Source organism: Polyodon spathula, chromosome 36, assembly GCF_017654505.1.
Source record: "Polyodon spathula isolate WHYD16114869_AA chromosome 36, ASM1765450v1, whole genome shotgun sequence".
Lineage (NCBI taxonomy): Eukaryota > Metazoa > Chordata > Actinopteri > Acipenseriformes > Polyodontidae > Polyodon > Polyodon spathula.
Window position 1 is genome coordinate 4,942,128 of NC_054569.1, and position 15,747 is coordinate 4,957,874.

A 15,747-nucleotide genomic window follows, 5' to 3' on the forward strand; every position below is an offset into this window, starting at 1 on the left:
AGCCTGGGGATTGACCAGCTCAAGACCATTGAGGTAAACACACTGACACGAGCACTGAGGAGCACACACTGACACACGACACCTGCACCGGAAATATCAGAGCTCTCCAGGGGAGTCAAAGTAATCTGTTCCAGTAATGCACAGTTACTTTTAAAAAGTAATCTGTTCCAAGCTGCTTGCACAGAATTGTAAGTGGCTGCAGTGACAGTGGCACACAGCTCCTTCTCAAGCCCAGTTCCCATGTTCTGCAGACTGCTAGAAGAGACAGCCAGGCTGTGCTGTTCCAATGAGAAGCTGCTCACTCAGAAAGCCTGCTTCCCTGAGGGTTTCCTTATCAATCTCTCCCTCTTTCTCCTCACAGTCCCTCCAGAAAAAGAGTTACAATCACTTTGCTGCTATTTATTACCTGCTTGTGGAGAGGCTGAAATCTCACCGGAGCAGCTTCCCGGTGGACCAGCGGCTCGACGCTCGGCAACGACGGCCAAGCAGCATCGCCGAGCCGACTGTCGCCAAGGTAACCAGCCGAGGTGGTGCTGCTGCTGCTGGGTGTACTGTATGAGCAAGATTACTCTGAAAGTAGTACTGAGAGATCACTCCAGGGGTGGAGAATCGACATGAAATGAATTAAACAAGCAAAACATTGCCAGGAGAAAAGGGGAAGCAGTGGTGATGCTGTTCAGAAGAGGGAAGGAATGGGTCTAAAGCCAGGCTTGTCACTCCTCTAGAGAGAGACCAGGCTTACTGCTGATAGGGCTAATAAGAGGCAAGACAAGGGTTTAAAAGAAGAGTCCAACAGTGGAGATAAACATAGACAAATAGTTTTAAAAAATCTATAAATAACAGTAATGAATGACTGGGGTATTTGAAAGCAGGGTTGTGTTTGTGAGCGCCCTGTCTCATAGCGCTAGGCTGTTTGTATGTGCACTTGTATATTTTTAAACGGATTATGACTGTTGTAAAACACGCTGCCCACGGCAGTGGGTCCGAGCAGACCTGCGTTCCGTGTAAAAGCTGACTCGTCTCTGCTGTGATTGCAGGTCAGCACTGCAGGGACTCAGGTGAGCCTCCTGCCTCAGAGTTTCCGGCTCCTCCACTCCCCAATCCTCCCACAGGCCCCCACCTTCCCACAATCCTCGGGCCCTGCCGACAGCAGCTTCATGGAGGACGATGTTGTTGGCACACCCCAGGTACAGCCGTGGAATGGGGTTGAAGAAGTCAGGGGTGTTCCTCAGAGTGTGTTGCTTCCCAGCTGCGGGTGCTAATTGAATGAGTGTGTCTGCTGGTGGAGCGCCAGCAGGGCCGCCCCCGGGATCCACTGACACACAGGAGAGGCCCCTGAGGACCCCGCCATTGAAGTGTGCAGCGGGAAAGAACTGATTAAAAAAGCATGCCTCACACAAGCCTCACTGCAAACACACGCGTGATGGAACTGCACAGCGCACCTCGCACAAGCCTCACTGTAAACACACGCGTGATGGAACTGCACAGCGCACCTCGCACAAGCCTCACTGTAAACACACGCGTGATGGAACTGCACAGCGCACCTCGCACAAGCCTCAGCGCACTGTAAACACACGCGTGATGGAACTGCACAGCGCACCTCGCACAAGCCTCACTGTAAACACACAGCGCACCTCGCGTGATGGAACTGCACAGCGCACCTCGCACAAGCCTCACTGTAAACACACGCGTGATGGAACTGCACAGCGCACCTCGCACAAGCCTCACTGTAAACACACGCGTGATGGAACTGCACAGCGCACCTCGCACAAGCCTCACTGTAAACACACGCGTGATGGAACTGCACAGCGCACCTCGCACAAGCCTCACTGTAAACGCACCTCGCACAAGCCTCACTGTAAACACACGCGTGATGGAACTGCACAGCGCACCTCGCACAAGCCTCACTGTAAACACACGCGTGATGGAACTGCACAGCGCACACAAGCGTGCACAAGCCTCACTGTAAACACACGCGTGATGGAACTGCACAGCGCACCTCGCACAAGCCTCACTGTAAACACACGCGTGATGGAACTGCACAGCGCACCTCGCACAAGCCTCACTGTAAACGCGTGATGGAACTGCACAGCGCACCTCGCACAAGCCTCACTGTAAACACACGCGTGATGGAACTGCACAGCGCACCTCGCACAAGCCTCACTGCACAAGCCTCACTGTAAACACACGCGTGATGGAACTGCACAGCGCACCTCGCACAAGCCTCACTGTAAACACACGCGTGATGGAACTGCACAGCGCACCTCGCACAAGCCTCACTGTAAACACACGCGTGATGGAACTGCACAGCGCACCTCGCACAAGCCTCACTGTAAACACACGCGTGATGGAACTGCACAGCGCACCTCGCACAAGCCTCACTGTAAACACACGCGTGATGGAACTGCACAGCGCACCTCGCACAAGCGCGTGATGGAACTGCACAGCGCACCTCGCACAAGCCTCACTGTAAACACACGCGTGATGGAACTGCACAGCGCACCTCGCACAAGCCTCACTGTAAACACACACAAGCCTCACTGTAAACACACGCGTGATGGAACTGCACAGCGCACCTCGCACAAGCCTCACTGTAAACACACGCGTGATGGAACTGCACAGCGCACCTCGCACAAGCCTCACTGTAAACACACGCGTGATGGATGCACAGCGCACCTCGCACAAGAACTGCTGCACAGCGCACCTCGCACAAGCCTCACTGTAAACACACGCGTGATGGAACTGCACAGCGCACCTCGCACAAGCCTCACTGTAAACACACGCGTGATGGAACTGCACAGCGCACCTCGCACAAGCCTCACTGTAAACACACGCGTGATGGAACTGCACAGCGCACCTCGCACAAGCCTCACTGTAAACACACGCGTGATGGAACTGCACAGCGCACCTCACTGTAAACACACGCGTGATGGAACTGCACAGCGCACCTCGCACAAGCCTCACTGTAAACACACGCGTGATGGAACTGCACAGCGCACCTCGCACAAGCCTCACTGTAAACACACGCGTGATGGAACTGCACAGCGCACCTCGCACAAGCCTCACTGTAAACACACGCGTGATGGAACTGCACAGCGCACCTCGCACAAGCCTCACTGTAAACACACGCGTGATGGAACTGCACAGCGCACCTCGCACAAGCCTCACTGTAAACACACGCGTGATGGAACTGCACAGCGCACCTCGCACAAGCCTCACTGTAAACACACGCGTGATGGAACTGCACAGCGCACCTCGCACAAGCCTCACTGTAAACACACGCGTGATGGAACTGCACAGCGCACCTCGCACAAGCCTCACTGTAAACACACGCGTGATGGAACTGCACAGCGCACCTCGCACAAGCCTCACTGTAAACACACGCGTGATGGAACTGCACAGCGCACCTCGCACAAGCCTCACTGTAAACACACGCGTGATGGAACTGCACAGCGCACCTCGCACAAGCCTCACTGTAAACACACGCGTGATGGAACTGCACAGCGCACCTCGCACAAGCCTCACTGTAAACACACGCGTGATGGAACTGCACAGCGCACCTCGTCACTGTAAACACACGCGTGATGGAACTGCACAGCGCACCTCGCACAAGCCTCACTGTAAACACACGCGTGATGGAACTGCACAGCGCACCTCGCACAAGCCTCACTGTAAACACACGCGTGATGGAACTGCACAGCGCACCTCGCACAAGCCTCACTGTAAACACACGCGTGATGGAACTGCACAGCGCACCTCGCACAAGCCTCACTGTAAACACACGCGTGATGGAACTGCACAGCGCACCTCGCACAAGCCTCACTGTAAACACACGCGTGATGGAACTGCACAGCGCACCTCGCACAAGCCTCACTGTAAACACACGCGTGATGGAACTGCACAGCGCACCTCGCACAAGCCTCACTGTAAACACACGCGTGATGGAACTGCACAGCGCACCTCGCACAAGCCTCACTGTAAACACACGCGTGATGGAACTGCACAGCGCACCTCGCACAAGCCTCACTGTAAACACACGCGTGATGGAACTGCACAGCGCACCTCGCACAAGCCTCACTGTAAACACACGCGTGATGGAACTGCACAGCGCACCTCGCACAAGCCTCACTGTAAACACACGCGTGATGGAACTGCACAGCGCACCTCGCACAAGCCTCACTGTAAACACACGCGTGATGGAACTGCACAGCGCACCTCGCACAAGCCTCACTGTAAACACACGCGTGAAACTGCACAGCGCACCTCGCACAAGCCTCACTGTAAACACACGCGTGATGGAACTGCACAGCGCACCTCGCACAAGCCTCACTGTAAACACACGCGTGATGGAACTGCACAGCGCACCTCGCACAAGCCTCACTGTAAACACACGCGTGATGGAACTGCACAGCGCACCTCGCACAAGCCTCACTGTAAACACACGCGTGATGGAACTGGAAACTGCACAGCGCACCTCGCACAAGCCTCACTGTAAACACACGCGTGATGGAACTGCACAGCGCACCTCGCACAAGCCTCACTGTAAACACACGCGTGATGGAACTGCACAGCGCACCTCGCACAAGCCTCACTGTAAACCTGCATGAATTCAGTGACAAACGTTTCCACTGGAAGGCATTGAAAATGACTTCTGTTTAATAGTTGTGAATGTTGTAATAACGTCATCAGGGTCGCGCTCCCTTGTAGCTGATCCTTCGAGAGATCCGAAGGGAGGGAAGTCTTTTCCGGTTGGTTCTGAGCCAATAAACACTTCCTGTCTGTGCATTCCAGACTGATTCCTGCTCCGAGTGTCATCCCGCGACAGGCAGGACTGCAGCAGAAACAGCGACACACAGTGCTTAGGTATTCACTGCGGCAATGGAAACACACTGCCTGTAATATCAACAGGAACGCCTGGCTCCCTTCTTACTAAAGAAATGCACACACATTCAGAAGCAGCGCCTGTCACCATCCCTGTGCCAGCGGTGCGCTAACGAAAACCACTACATGCCCCCTGAACGGCAGGGCTTGCACAGAAAGAATGCACACGACCGCCCACTGGAGGCAGCGGCGAGACACAGACTAATATATTCAAGTACAAACATCGTCTAGCGACCCTTCAAGCTTTGTTATGGGCGTGAAGTTTTGCACGGAATTTTGAAAATGAATTACGCCAACAATACGAAGGGCATCAAATAGAGAGCTATGGTTTAATCCACTCGACATTTAATAGACTAATGAATGAATTAATAAATAACCCACCTACCTTATTCAGTATTGAACTCAAGCCGTAGCTCTCTCTCTCCAGGTGAACGGATCCCTCCTGGAGCCCCTGCCCCCCCCAGTGGTCCGCAAGGGCTGCCCAGCGTCTCCTAGCAACATGATGGAGACCTCCATCGACGAGGGGATCGAGACGGAGGGGCCGGAGTGTGAGGAGGACCCCCTGCTGGTCTGCACTGCCTTCCAGAGCAGCCGCTATGGGCAGCGCAGGCACACCCTGTCCGAGGTCAGCAACCAGCCCGGCATGGCCCCCGGAGCCGGTGAGTCTGGCAGAAACCACGGGACTTACCAGCAAGTCAGAAATAACTTGCAGGCCTTTCGTGAACAGCAGAGAGTTTTAGAAGCCTGGTTTTGTTTGAACAGTGTTTGAAACTTGCCCCAGTTCTGTCAGCATTGCACATTTCATCACATACAGCAGTGTTGCAGACTCATGTCCTACTTTGATAACAAAGCACTTTCTCTCGCTCACAGGGAAGCTGTTTGCTATGAGCACTGACCCCTCTCTGGGCAGCATGGACTCGGAGTACGAAACGGACTCTGTCCACAGTGACCTCAGCTTACTGGAGGAGCCCCCCTGCCTAAGCAGAATGACTCCTCCGTTCATTGGAATAAGACCCCCGAACCCAGCGATGCAGGCCCTGAGCGCTCAGAAACGAGAGGCACACAATCGCTCTCCTGTGAGCTTCCGCGAGGGCCGGAGAGCCTCCGACACGTCCCTGACACAAGGTGAGCGCTGGGGAGGGGCTTCAGCACAGCGCCACAAGAGACGACAAACCGGGCAAGCTTAGCTGGGCCAAGTGGCCTCCTCTCATTCACACACTTGAATGAAATAACTGAGAAAGTGCAAGCAGACGATCTAAGAGTAAGGCATGCAAGCGAATCCAGAACCTGGCCCAGAACACAGTTAAGTAACTAGTTGCCTTTCCAACGAACTAAAACACAGCAGCATCCCTCTGAATAAAGAGCAGCAAACCCATTTGTCACTCTGTGACTCAGCCCTTGAGCCTGCTTTAAACCAGCTGTACTCCCACAGTGAAAGCGCTCCAGTAAGACAAGCTGTTGCTTTGTAAAGACGTTCCAGTCCGTTCAGAGCGGGTTTGTTTCGGGAGTGAGGGGAGGTGACACTTTCATTATTGCACAGCTGCTATGACTTCTCCTCTGCTGCTGTACTGAGAGGACAGATGGGATGGGGGCTGGGAATCAGATACAGCGATTTCAACACCTATTCCCTACTGTTAAACCAACTCAATGCATCTTTTGGACTTCCATTCGCTACAGAGGTCTGTGTGGTTTTTAAAGAAACGCATGTTCTACCGAGCTTGGATTTTCATTTTAAAACAGACAGCTGGTGCTGCATGTTGTCAATTTGCTTGCCTTGTCTTCCAGGCTCACTAGCTGGCTTTTTTAAGCGCTGGGTCTGTTTCTGGAAAGACATTTCTGAAGTGAAGTTTTAGAAATGGCCACTGGGGTGTGCAACATTTATTTCTGCCCCTCTGCAACTGTGGCAATTGTGAGTTTTAATTGGAAAAAGTTACTGAAGGGGACAAAAATGACCGCTACACACCCCTAGTGGCAGAACCAGTGATAACGAGGCTGGGAGCGTGTGATGAGAGAAGCTTCAGTAAGAGGCTGGGAGCGTGCGATGAGAGAAGCTTCAGTAAGAGGCTGGGAGCGTGCGATGAGAGAAGCTTCAGTAAGAGGCTGGGAGCGTGCGATGAGAGAAGCTTCAGTAAGAGGCTGGGAGCGTGCGATGAGAGAAGCTTCAGTAAGAGGCTGGGAGCGTGCGATGAGAGAAGCTTCAGTAAGAGGCTGGGAGCGTGCGATGAGAGAAGCTTCAGTAAGAGGCTGGGAGCGTGCGATGAGAGAAGCTTCAGTAAGAGGCTGGGAGCGCGCGATGAGAGAAGCTTCAGTAAGAGGCTGGGAGCGTGCGATGAGAGAAGCTTCAGTAAGAGGCTGGGAGCGTGCGATGAGAGAAGCTTCAGTAAGAGGCTGGGAGCGCGCGATGAGAGAAGCTTCAGTAAGAGGCTGGGAGCGCGCGATGAGAGAAGCTTCAGTAAGAGGCTGGGAGCGTGCGATGAGAGAAGCTTCAGTAAGAGGCTGGGAGCGCGCGATGAGAGAAGCTTCAGTAAGAGGCTGGGAGCGTGCGATGAGAGAAGCTTCAGTAAGAGGCTGGGAGCGTGCGATGAGAGAAGCTTCAGTAAGAGGCTGGGAGCGTGCGATGAGAGAAGCTTCAGTAAGAGGCTGGGAGCGCGCGATGAGAGAAGCTTCAGTAAGAGGCTGGGAGCGTGCGATGAGAGAAGCTTCAGTAAGAGGCTGGGAGCGTGCGATGAGAGAAGCTTCAGTAAGAGGCTGGGAGCGTGCGATGAGAGAAGCTTCAGTAAGAGGCTGGGAGCGTGCGATGAGAGAAGCTTCAGTAAGAGGCTGGGAGCGTGCGATGAGAGAAGCTTCAGTAAGAGGCTGGGAGCGCGCGATGAGAGAAGCTTCAGTAAGAGGCTGGGAGCGTGCGGTGAGAGAAGCTTCAGTAAGAGGCTGCTTCAGTAAGAGGCTGAGAGAAGCTTCAGTAAGAGGCTGGGAGCGCGCGATGAGAGAAGCTTCAGTAAGAGGCTGGGAGCGTGCGATGAGAGAAGCTTCAGTAAGAGGCTGGGAGCGCGCGATGAGAGAAGCTTCAGTAAGAGGCTGGGAGCGTGCGATGAGAGAAGCTTCAGTAAGAGGCTGGGAGCGCGCGATGAGAGAAGCTTCAGTAAGAGGCTGGGAGCGCGCGATGAGAGAAGCTTCAGTAAGAGGCTGGGAGCGTGCGATGAGAGAAGCTTCAGTAAGAGGCTGGGAGCGTGCGATGAGAGAAGCTTCAGTAAGAGGCTGGGAGCGTGCGATGAGAGAAGCTTCAGTAAGAGGCTGGGAGCGCGCGATGAGAGAAGCTTCAGTAAGAGGCTGGGAGCGCGCGATGAGAGAAGCTTCAGTAAGAGGCTGGGAGCGTGCGATGAGAGAAGCTTCAGTAAGAGGCTGGGAGCGCGCGATGAGAGAAGCTTCAGTAAGAGGCTGGGAGCGCGCGATGAGAGAAGCTTCAGTAAGAGGCTGGGAGCGTGCGATGAGAGAAGCTTCAGTAAGAGGCTGGGAGCGTGCGATGAGAGAAGCTTCAGTAAGAGGCTGGGAGCGCGCGATGAGAGAAGCTTCAGTAAGAGGCTGGGAGCGCGCGATGAGAGAAGCTTCAGTAAGAGGCTTCGAGAGAGAAGCTAAGAGGCTGGGAGCGTGCGATGAGAGAAGCTTCAGTAAGAGGCTGGGAGCGTGCGATGAGAGAAGCTTCAGTAAGAGGCTGGGAGTGTGTGATGAAAGTTGGGTGGAAATCCAGGCATTTGTTGTGTTCACTTGTAGAGTGTAATGGACGGACACACACAATCAGACGAAGGGTCTCTGTTCTGGAAGGAGCGCTGCCTTTGTTAAGCCTGCGGTAGAACACGTTTGTAACACGTTTGTATCCTCGTTTAGGAATCGTTGCATTCCGGCAGCACCTCCAAAACCTGGCGCGGACCAAAGGGATCCTGGAGCTCAATAAGGTGCAGATGCTGTACGAGCGAATGGGCTCCAGTGAAGACCCTGCCCTCACGTCCACAGCACCCCACCTGCAAGACCTCCAGGACAGGCAGCAGCAGGTGAGCCTCAATGAAGTTTGAAATCTTAAAAGGAGTCGATAGGGTTCAACCTGAACCAATACTTTAAGAACTGAGCAGAAACCAGGGAACACAGTGCTCCCCTCCCCCCCAGTCCAGGACCAGAGGACACACAGTGCTCCCCTCCCCCCAGGACCAGAGGACACACAGTCCAGGACCAGAGGACACACAGTGCTCCCCCCCCCAGTCCCCCCTCCCCCCAGTCCAGGACCAGAGGACACACAGTGCTCCCCTCCCCCACCCCAGTCCAGGACCAGAGGACACACAGTGCTCCCCTCCCCTCACCCCAGTCCAGGACCAGAGGACACACAGTGCTCCCCTCCCCTCCACCCCAGTCCAGGACCAGAGGACACACAGTGCTCCCCTCCCCCCCAGTCCAGGACCAGAGGACACACAGTGCTCCCCTCCCCTCACCCCAGTCCAGGACCAGAGGACACACAGTGCTCCCCTCCCCCCAGTCCAGGACCAGAGGACACACAGTGCTCCCCTCCCCCACCCCAGTCCAGGACCTCCCCCACCCCAGTCCAGGACCAGAGGACACACAGTGCTCCCCTCCCCCCAGGACCCACAGTCCAGGACCAGAGGACACACAGTGCTCCCCTCCCCTCACCCCAGTCCAGGACCAGAGGACACACAGTGCTCCCCTCCCCCCAGTCCAGTCCAGGACTTGAGGACACACAGTGCTCCCCTCCCCCCAGTCCAGGACCAGAGGACACGCAGTGCTCCCCTCCCCTCAGTCCAGGGCAGGCTGTTGCTAATACTGTGTTTGTTTCCTCTCTCAGGGTGAACTTTCCCAGCAGCAGGAGAATGTAGCAATGTTCCAAAACCCAATCCATCCTCAGTTACTGTCCCGGAGGCAGAGCCTGGAGACCCAGTACCTAACACACAGACTGCAGGTGAGTCCAGGGCTTCAGTCAGTGTGGATTGATACAGCGCAGTTCACATCAATAGAAGAGTCTCAGAGCGCTTTACATACAATACAATGTACAGAAATGAGAAAACACACACGTGGACAAGAAAATACACGAATACTTACATGAAATCCAAAACATTTCATTTCATGCATCAACAAAATAACGTACCATAGGTGACAGACAGATAGATAGACAGATATATCTATCTATCTATATTATATTAATTAAGAGGATACTAGAGTCAAGAAATAATGAATGCCTGCTTGCCTGTGCTGTCTCTGTGCACTACCCTGCTTGCCTGTGCTGTCTCTGTGCACTACCCTGCTTGCCTGTGCTGTCTCTGTGCTGTGCTCTACCCTGCTTGCCTGTGCTGTCTCTGTGCTGTGCTCTACCCTGCTTGCCTGTGCTGTCTCTGTGCACTACCCTGCTTGCCTGTGCTGTCTCTGTGCTGTGCTCTACCCTGCTTGCCTGTGCTGTCTCTGTGCACTACCCTGCTTGCCTGTGCTGTCTCTGTGCTGTACTCTACCCTGCTTGCCTGTGCTGTCTCTGTGCTGTGCTCTACCCTGCTTGCCTGTGCTGTCTCTGTGCTGTGCTCTACCCTGCTTCACTGTGCTGTGCTCTGCCTTGCTTTACCTGCAGTGAGCACTGAGCCTTGGCTTGTATGAAGTGTGATCTTTGTGTGTCTTTCTTCTCCTCCTAATCTACAGGAAGCCAGTCTATTAGCACAGGCACAGAACAGCTGTCAGATGTACTGCAAAGAAAGCCCGCGAAGCCTGGAGCAGCAGCTTCAAGAACACAGGTATGTGGAGGCTCCGGGCTGGGGTTTGATCACACAGAGAGCTGAAGCTCTGGACTGGGGGGCACGCTGCAGTGTTGCATGTGTGCGGCTTATTGCAAAGTCGCTGTGCCACACTGAGCATGTTTCCGGCTGGCTCCCCCTGTGCTGCACCACTAGAAATTTGCACTGCAGTTTTCCCCATAGTAAATGTTTCCCATAGTTTACAATGTTTTTTTTAAATGCTTTACCATACCTGCCTGTGCTTTTCAATACTTGCCTTCGCTTTACCAGCTCTTTCACTTTGCTTCATTCCACTGTGCCTGTGTGTGCTTAACTACACATTGCTGCTCTTCCACACAGTACAGGGGTCCAGGCTGCTGTGAGCAGCAGTCCAACCCTGTCTCCCTCTCCTCCTCGCAGGCTGCACCAGAAGCGGCTCTTCCTTCAGAAACAGTCCCAGCTGCAGGCCTACTTCAACCAGATGCAGATCGCAGAGGGTTCCTACGCACCTCCGGACCAGCCACCCCAGGCCCCAGTGCAGCTAGCCCAGCAGAGCCCTCAAAACCAGGCCCAGGCTCAGCAGGCCCCGGGCCAGTACCTCAGCCCAGTACTGGAGCCCCCAGCAGAGCATCAGCTCCAGTATGACCCCTACCTGGGCCAGTACCCAGTCCAGACACCCAGCTACCTGTACCACCTCCCCCCACAGCAGGAGGCTCTGAACTACAGCTACCAGCCCTGTGAGCTGGGTCCGCCCCCCTCCCCCTCCCCAGAGCACTATCAGTACCCAGCACACCTGGGAGGAAACTCCCCCCTCGCCATGCCCGAGCTGCACGGCTCGCTGTTTGACTGCGAAATGATGGAGACTGTAGACCCCCAGAACGGCTTTGTTCTCGTGAACTAAGCAAACACCACCACATGAAAACGCTACAGTATTACCTGCAGGAGGCACGGGGAAGAGGAGGAGGAGCGACGGGGAGAACAGGGTCAACCAAAATGAGACGGGTACGAACGACGAACTGAGCGCCCTGAACCCCTTTGGACCACAGCGAGGGACTGGAGCGTTTAGCAAGAGTTTCATCGCTGAAGGTACACCTCAATTTAAGCACAACAACTTTATAGATAGGAAAAACATTGCACACAGGCCTTGTTCAGCATCGAGGAGCTGGGTTAACACAGGCGGCACTGCTGTGCAATATTAAAGCAATACTTTCACGACTGTAGGAAGCCCAGCACAGTTGCTAGGGTGGTTATTGTAGATCCTCGGTCATAGCCTGGAGATCTATTGAACCTTTACAACTGACCATACGTGAAGTTTCATCTTTCTATTTGATTGATTAAAGGGGCTTGCATTTTCTTGTGATATATCAGAAATGTGTAAAAGTAGAACTCTACAGTGAGGATAATAAATTGAAGTGGATTTGAAAGAATAAAAAACCCTGTCATTTTAAAAGAAATACTTAAATCGAAGCTCTGTAACCCGTTCAGGGACGCGAGATCAGCTGTGGACAGGAAGTGAGCTTCCTGTCTGAGTGCAGCTCTGAAGTGAGCTTCCTGTCTGAGTGCAGCTCCTGTCTCTAGAGGTGCTGCATAATGTTTAGTGCTTGTTTATCAACAAAACAAAAAACTGTATTTTAAAACAAAACCAATTCTAACATTGCTGGTCGTCTAATGAAGCTTTGTATAAATTAGGCTTTTAGAAATTGTATGGAAATGTTCCTTTCAAGAAACACGTGTGTGTAATAGTGCTGTGCCTTTCTTTAATTTAAAATGGAGGATTTGTATTTTTTGGTTTTTGTCTGGATTATTGGGTAAAGTCCTGTTTATACAAAAAGGTACAAACCAAAGTCCTGTGAGTGTTTGTGCTGCTTTGCTGTTGTGTTCCACTGTGTGGAGTACAGTATGGACTTTTCCAGTTATTTCTTAAAGAGAAACCAGCTTCAAACCTCATTTCAATTGCTTTTCATTTCGTTTCTTGTTTGACGTTGTTTGCAATAATTCTGAGTGGGTCAAGTGCTTCTCCAGCATCGAGTCTTCACAGCGCAGAGCTTGTAGAACACCTTCCTCATTCCTTTCAAATCACAGGACTAGGTAACCCATCCCACCCCCTCACCACTCTCTGTGTGAAGAAGAGTCTCCTTCAGCAACATGACTAGGTAACCCATCCCACCCCCTCACCACTCTCTGTGTGAAGAAGAGTCTCCTTCAGCAACATGACTAGGTAACCCATCCCACCCCCTCACCACTCTCTGTGTGAAGAAGAGTCTCCTTCAGCAACATGACTAGGTAACCCATCCCACCCCCTCAGCACTCTCTGTGTGAAGAAGAGTCTCCTTCAGCAACATGACTAGGTAACCCATTCCATCCCCTCACCACTCTCTGTGTGAAGAAGAGTCTCCTTCAGCAACATGACTAGGTAACCCATTCCATCCCCTCACCACTCTCTGTGTGAAGAAGAGTCTCCTTCAGCAACATGACTAGGTAACCCATCCCACCCCCTCACCACTCTCTGTGTGAAGAAGAGTCTCCTTCAGCAACATGACTAGGTAACCCATTCCACCCCCTCACCACTCTCTGTGTGAAGAAGAGTCTCCTTCAGCAACATGACTAGGTAACCCATTCCATCCCCTCACCACTCTCTGTGTGAAGAAGAGTCTCCTTCAGCAACATGACTAGGACTAGGTAACCCATCCCACCCCCTCACCACTCTCTGTGTGAAGAAGAGTCTCCTTCAGCAACATGACTAGGTAACCCATCCCACCCCCTCACCACTCTCTGTGTGAAGAAGAGTCTCCTTCAGCAACATGACTAGGTAACCCATCCCACCCCCTCAGCACTCTCTGTGTGAAGAAGAGCAACAGAACCAATCTGGATGATTGCAAAGGTCTTACAAAAGTAAGAGAAATTTTAAAAACTTGATTCAAATGATATCTGAAGTGACATTCTCTTTCATAGTTGCTTCTGGTCAATCAGTATATGCCGTATAAAAGTATTATAGCAATATTTATAAATAATAATGAGTAATAATAATAACAGTAATTGTGTCACTCAATGTTGTTTGTATCATTTCACACAACAGACACATACTGAACATTTACATGCATCAATGTTCACCACACATAAGCTACCTTGCTGTTGAGAATAAAAACAGTTGAATTAATTGAACAATTTCTTGTGTTTTTTCATTGTTTTTGTAGAAGGTTTGGGATTGATTCTCAATGGTTTTTTTCCCCATGATTTTGATTTGGTGCATCTCTGTAAAGTGAATCACTTCCTGTGTGCTGTCGAAATGCAACTAGACCAGTGACCCGAAGCACAGGAAGTGGACAGGTACCAGGAAACAACAGTCCCAGCCTTTAACCTATATAGTGTTCAGATATCTGCAAATTCCACATCAAAGTATATAAAACAAGAAAAGAAACCTTAACCCACTAGCATGGTGATCGCACTGAATCCACATGAAGAGGCTGCATTTCAAACAGAGATCAGAGCCACTCCAGTGGACAGCGATGGTGCTGCTCACACATGGGGAGACCATGGACTGAAAGAAGATCTGGTTAACCACTGAAAAGTGATTTCAAAGAAGCCTGGGTATAATACGAGGGAAGAGAATGGGTTGGAAAGTCTTGCTAAGCTCTCTGTGCTGACACCGTGAGGGCTTATCAGAGGTAAGAAATGGATTTGAAAGAAGTCTTGGTTATCTAGAGATACCGTTTCTTGTGATAAAGGCGACTAAAAGGTAAGAAAATGGATTTGAAATCAGCCTTCTGGTTCGCTCTTATTTAGCAGAGGGTCAGGGATAATGCTGCTGCTGCTAGGGCTAATAATTGTTTTTAAAAAGCCTGGTTTATTCAAAGTGCTGTAGTTTCTGATACCCTGAATGAAATTAAGAGAGCTTCATGTCTCTGCGCACACCCTGCCGACAGTGCTATAGTTTCTGCTCGAGTAATTGTGAATTGAATAGAGACAACATGGGTTTCCAATCACATCCATTTATCAAAAAACACAATCAACCTACAACTCCAGTCTAGGCCATTGTACAACAATCACTTGATGTGAACTTCACTTCTCTGATGCTTTCAATGCACACAGAGCAGCGAGGTGAAGAGCTTCTTTGAATGAAATGTGATTAAATGAGAAGGCGACGGGATAGAATTTAGATTTCGCTGCAGTATAATATTGAGGTCAGATCCCAAGTGCTTTTTTTTTTTTTTTTTTTTTCTCTCTACTGGCGGATTTTGTGGCTTCTTGACTTTGTGGTTTTTCAGGCTTTGTCTGACACACAGGAGGAAAGCCATCTCTTTCACAACGCTCAACTGAAGACACACAAGCACCTTGTCAATAGGATCTGATCCCAGCAAGCTCGCTTTGTAAATTTGATTATTCTTTATTTCAAAAGGTAACTTCGATTTGTGAACGGCAATTTTTTTAACCTTCAAAATTTCAATTTTTTTTTTTTTTTTTTTTTTACTGCAGTCATTTCTGCCAGTTTCTTTTCTGCAAATTACTGGAAAACTGCCTTTTATTTCTGTAGAAGTCTTGAAGTGCTTTCCCCTGAGTTCAGCAGCTGCTCTTCTGTTCTAGCTGCTGCCACAGACATGTGATGAAGGTTAGATCATCTGTATATTAGCAAACACCATTACTAAAACACTATCTTACTCCAAATGCTATTCACATCCCATTCCGTTTCATAAAAATCACAATGATAAAACAAAGCAACAGGGTCCCAGCGTGGCTCACCTGGTGTTGCAGGGGGGGGGGGGGATACAGTCAGGGGAGCGCAGGTTCCTGGCTGTGTGAAGCAGCTAGTGAGTCCACAGGGAGCAATGGCTCTGGCACTCCTGCGGGTTGGGGAGGCTGAACAGTCCGACCAGGCACCTGGTCTGCTCAAGCACACCCCTGCAGAAACCAGGAGCTCACTCGACACCCGCGAAGCTCAGTATGTGTGCATAGAGGAGATTAGCAAGGCCATGGGATGGGAGGAGGTTCACCGATCTTCAGGGCTCCTGAGCTGTTGTGGGGAATCACTGCAATGAGAGAACAGAGCTGGACATCCTGCACTGGGGATAAATTCAGGTACACTCAGTTATTAAAAATATACTGGGAACTTGCA

The 15,747-nt window shown here is 51.5% G+C and overlaps 1 protein-coding gene across 1 annotated transcript in view; it reads left to right on the plus strand.

The window, feature by feature from the left end:
- LOC121303967 (serine/threonine-protein kinase SIK2-like) overlaps positions 1-12,584 on the plus strand; it is a 13,101-nt gene extending 517 nt beyond the window's left edge. The window contains exons 2-10 of the mRNA XM_041234869.1: positions 3-33; positions 362-514; positions 1,038-1,187; positions 5,309-5,540; positions 5,752-6,006; positions 8,764-8,927; positions 9,728-9,841; positions 10,567-10,658; positions 11,058-12,584. Coding sequence (XP_041090803.1) covers positions 3-33; positions 362-514; positions 1,038-1,187; positions 5,309-5,540; positions 5,752-6,006; positions 8,764-8,927; positions 9,728-9,841; positions 10,567-10,658; positions 11,058-11,538 — 1,672 coding nt within the window. The 3' untranslated portion in view covers positions 11,539-12,584. The remainder of the gene's footprint in view (positions 1-2; positions 34-361; positions 515-1,037; positions 1,188-5,308; positions 5,541-5,751; positions 6,007-8,763; positions 8,928-9,727; positions 9,842-10,566; positions 10,659-11,057) is intronic.
- The last annotated feature ends 3,163 nt before the right edge of the window (positions 12,585-15,747 follow it).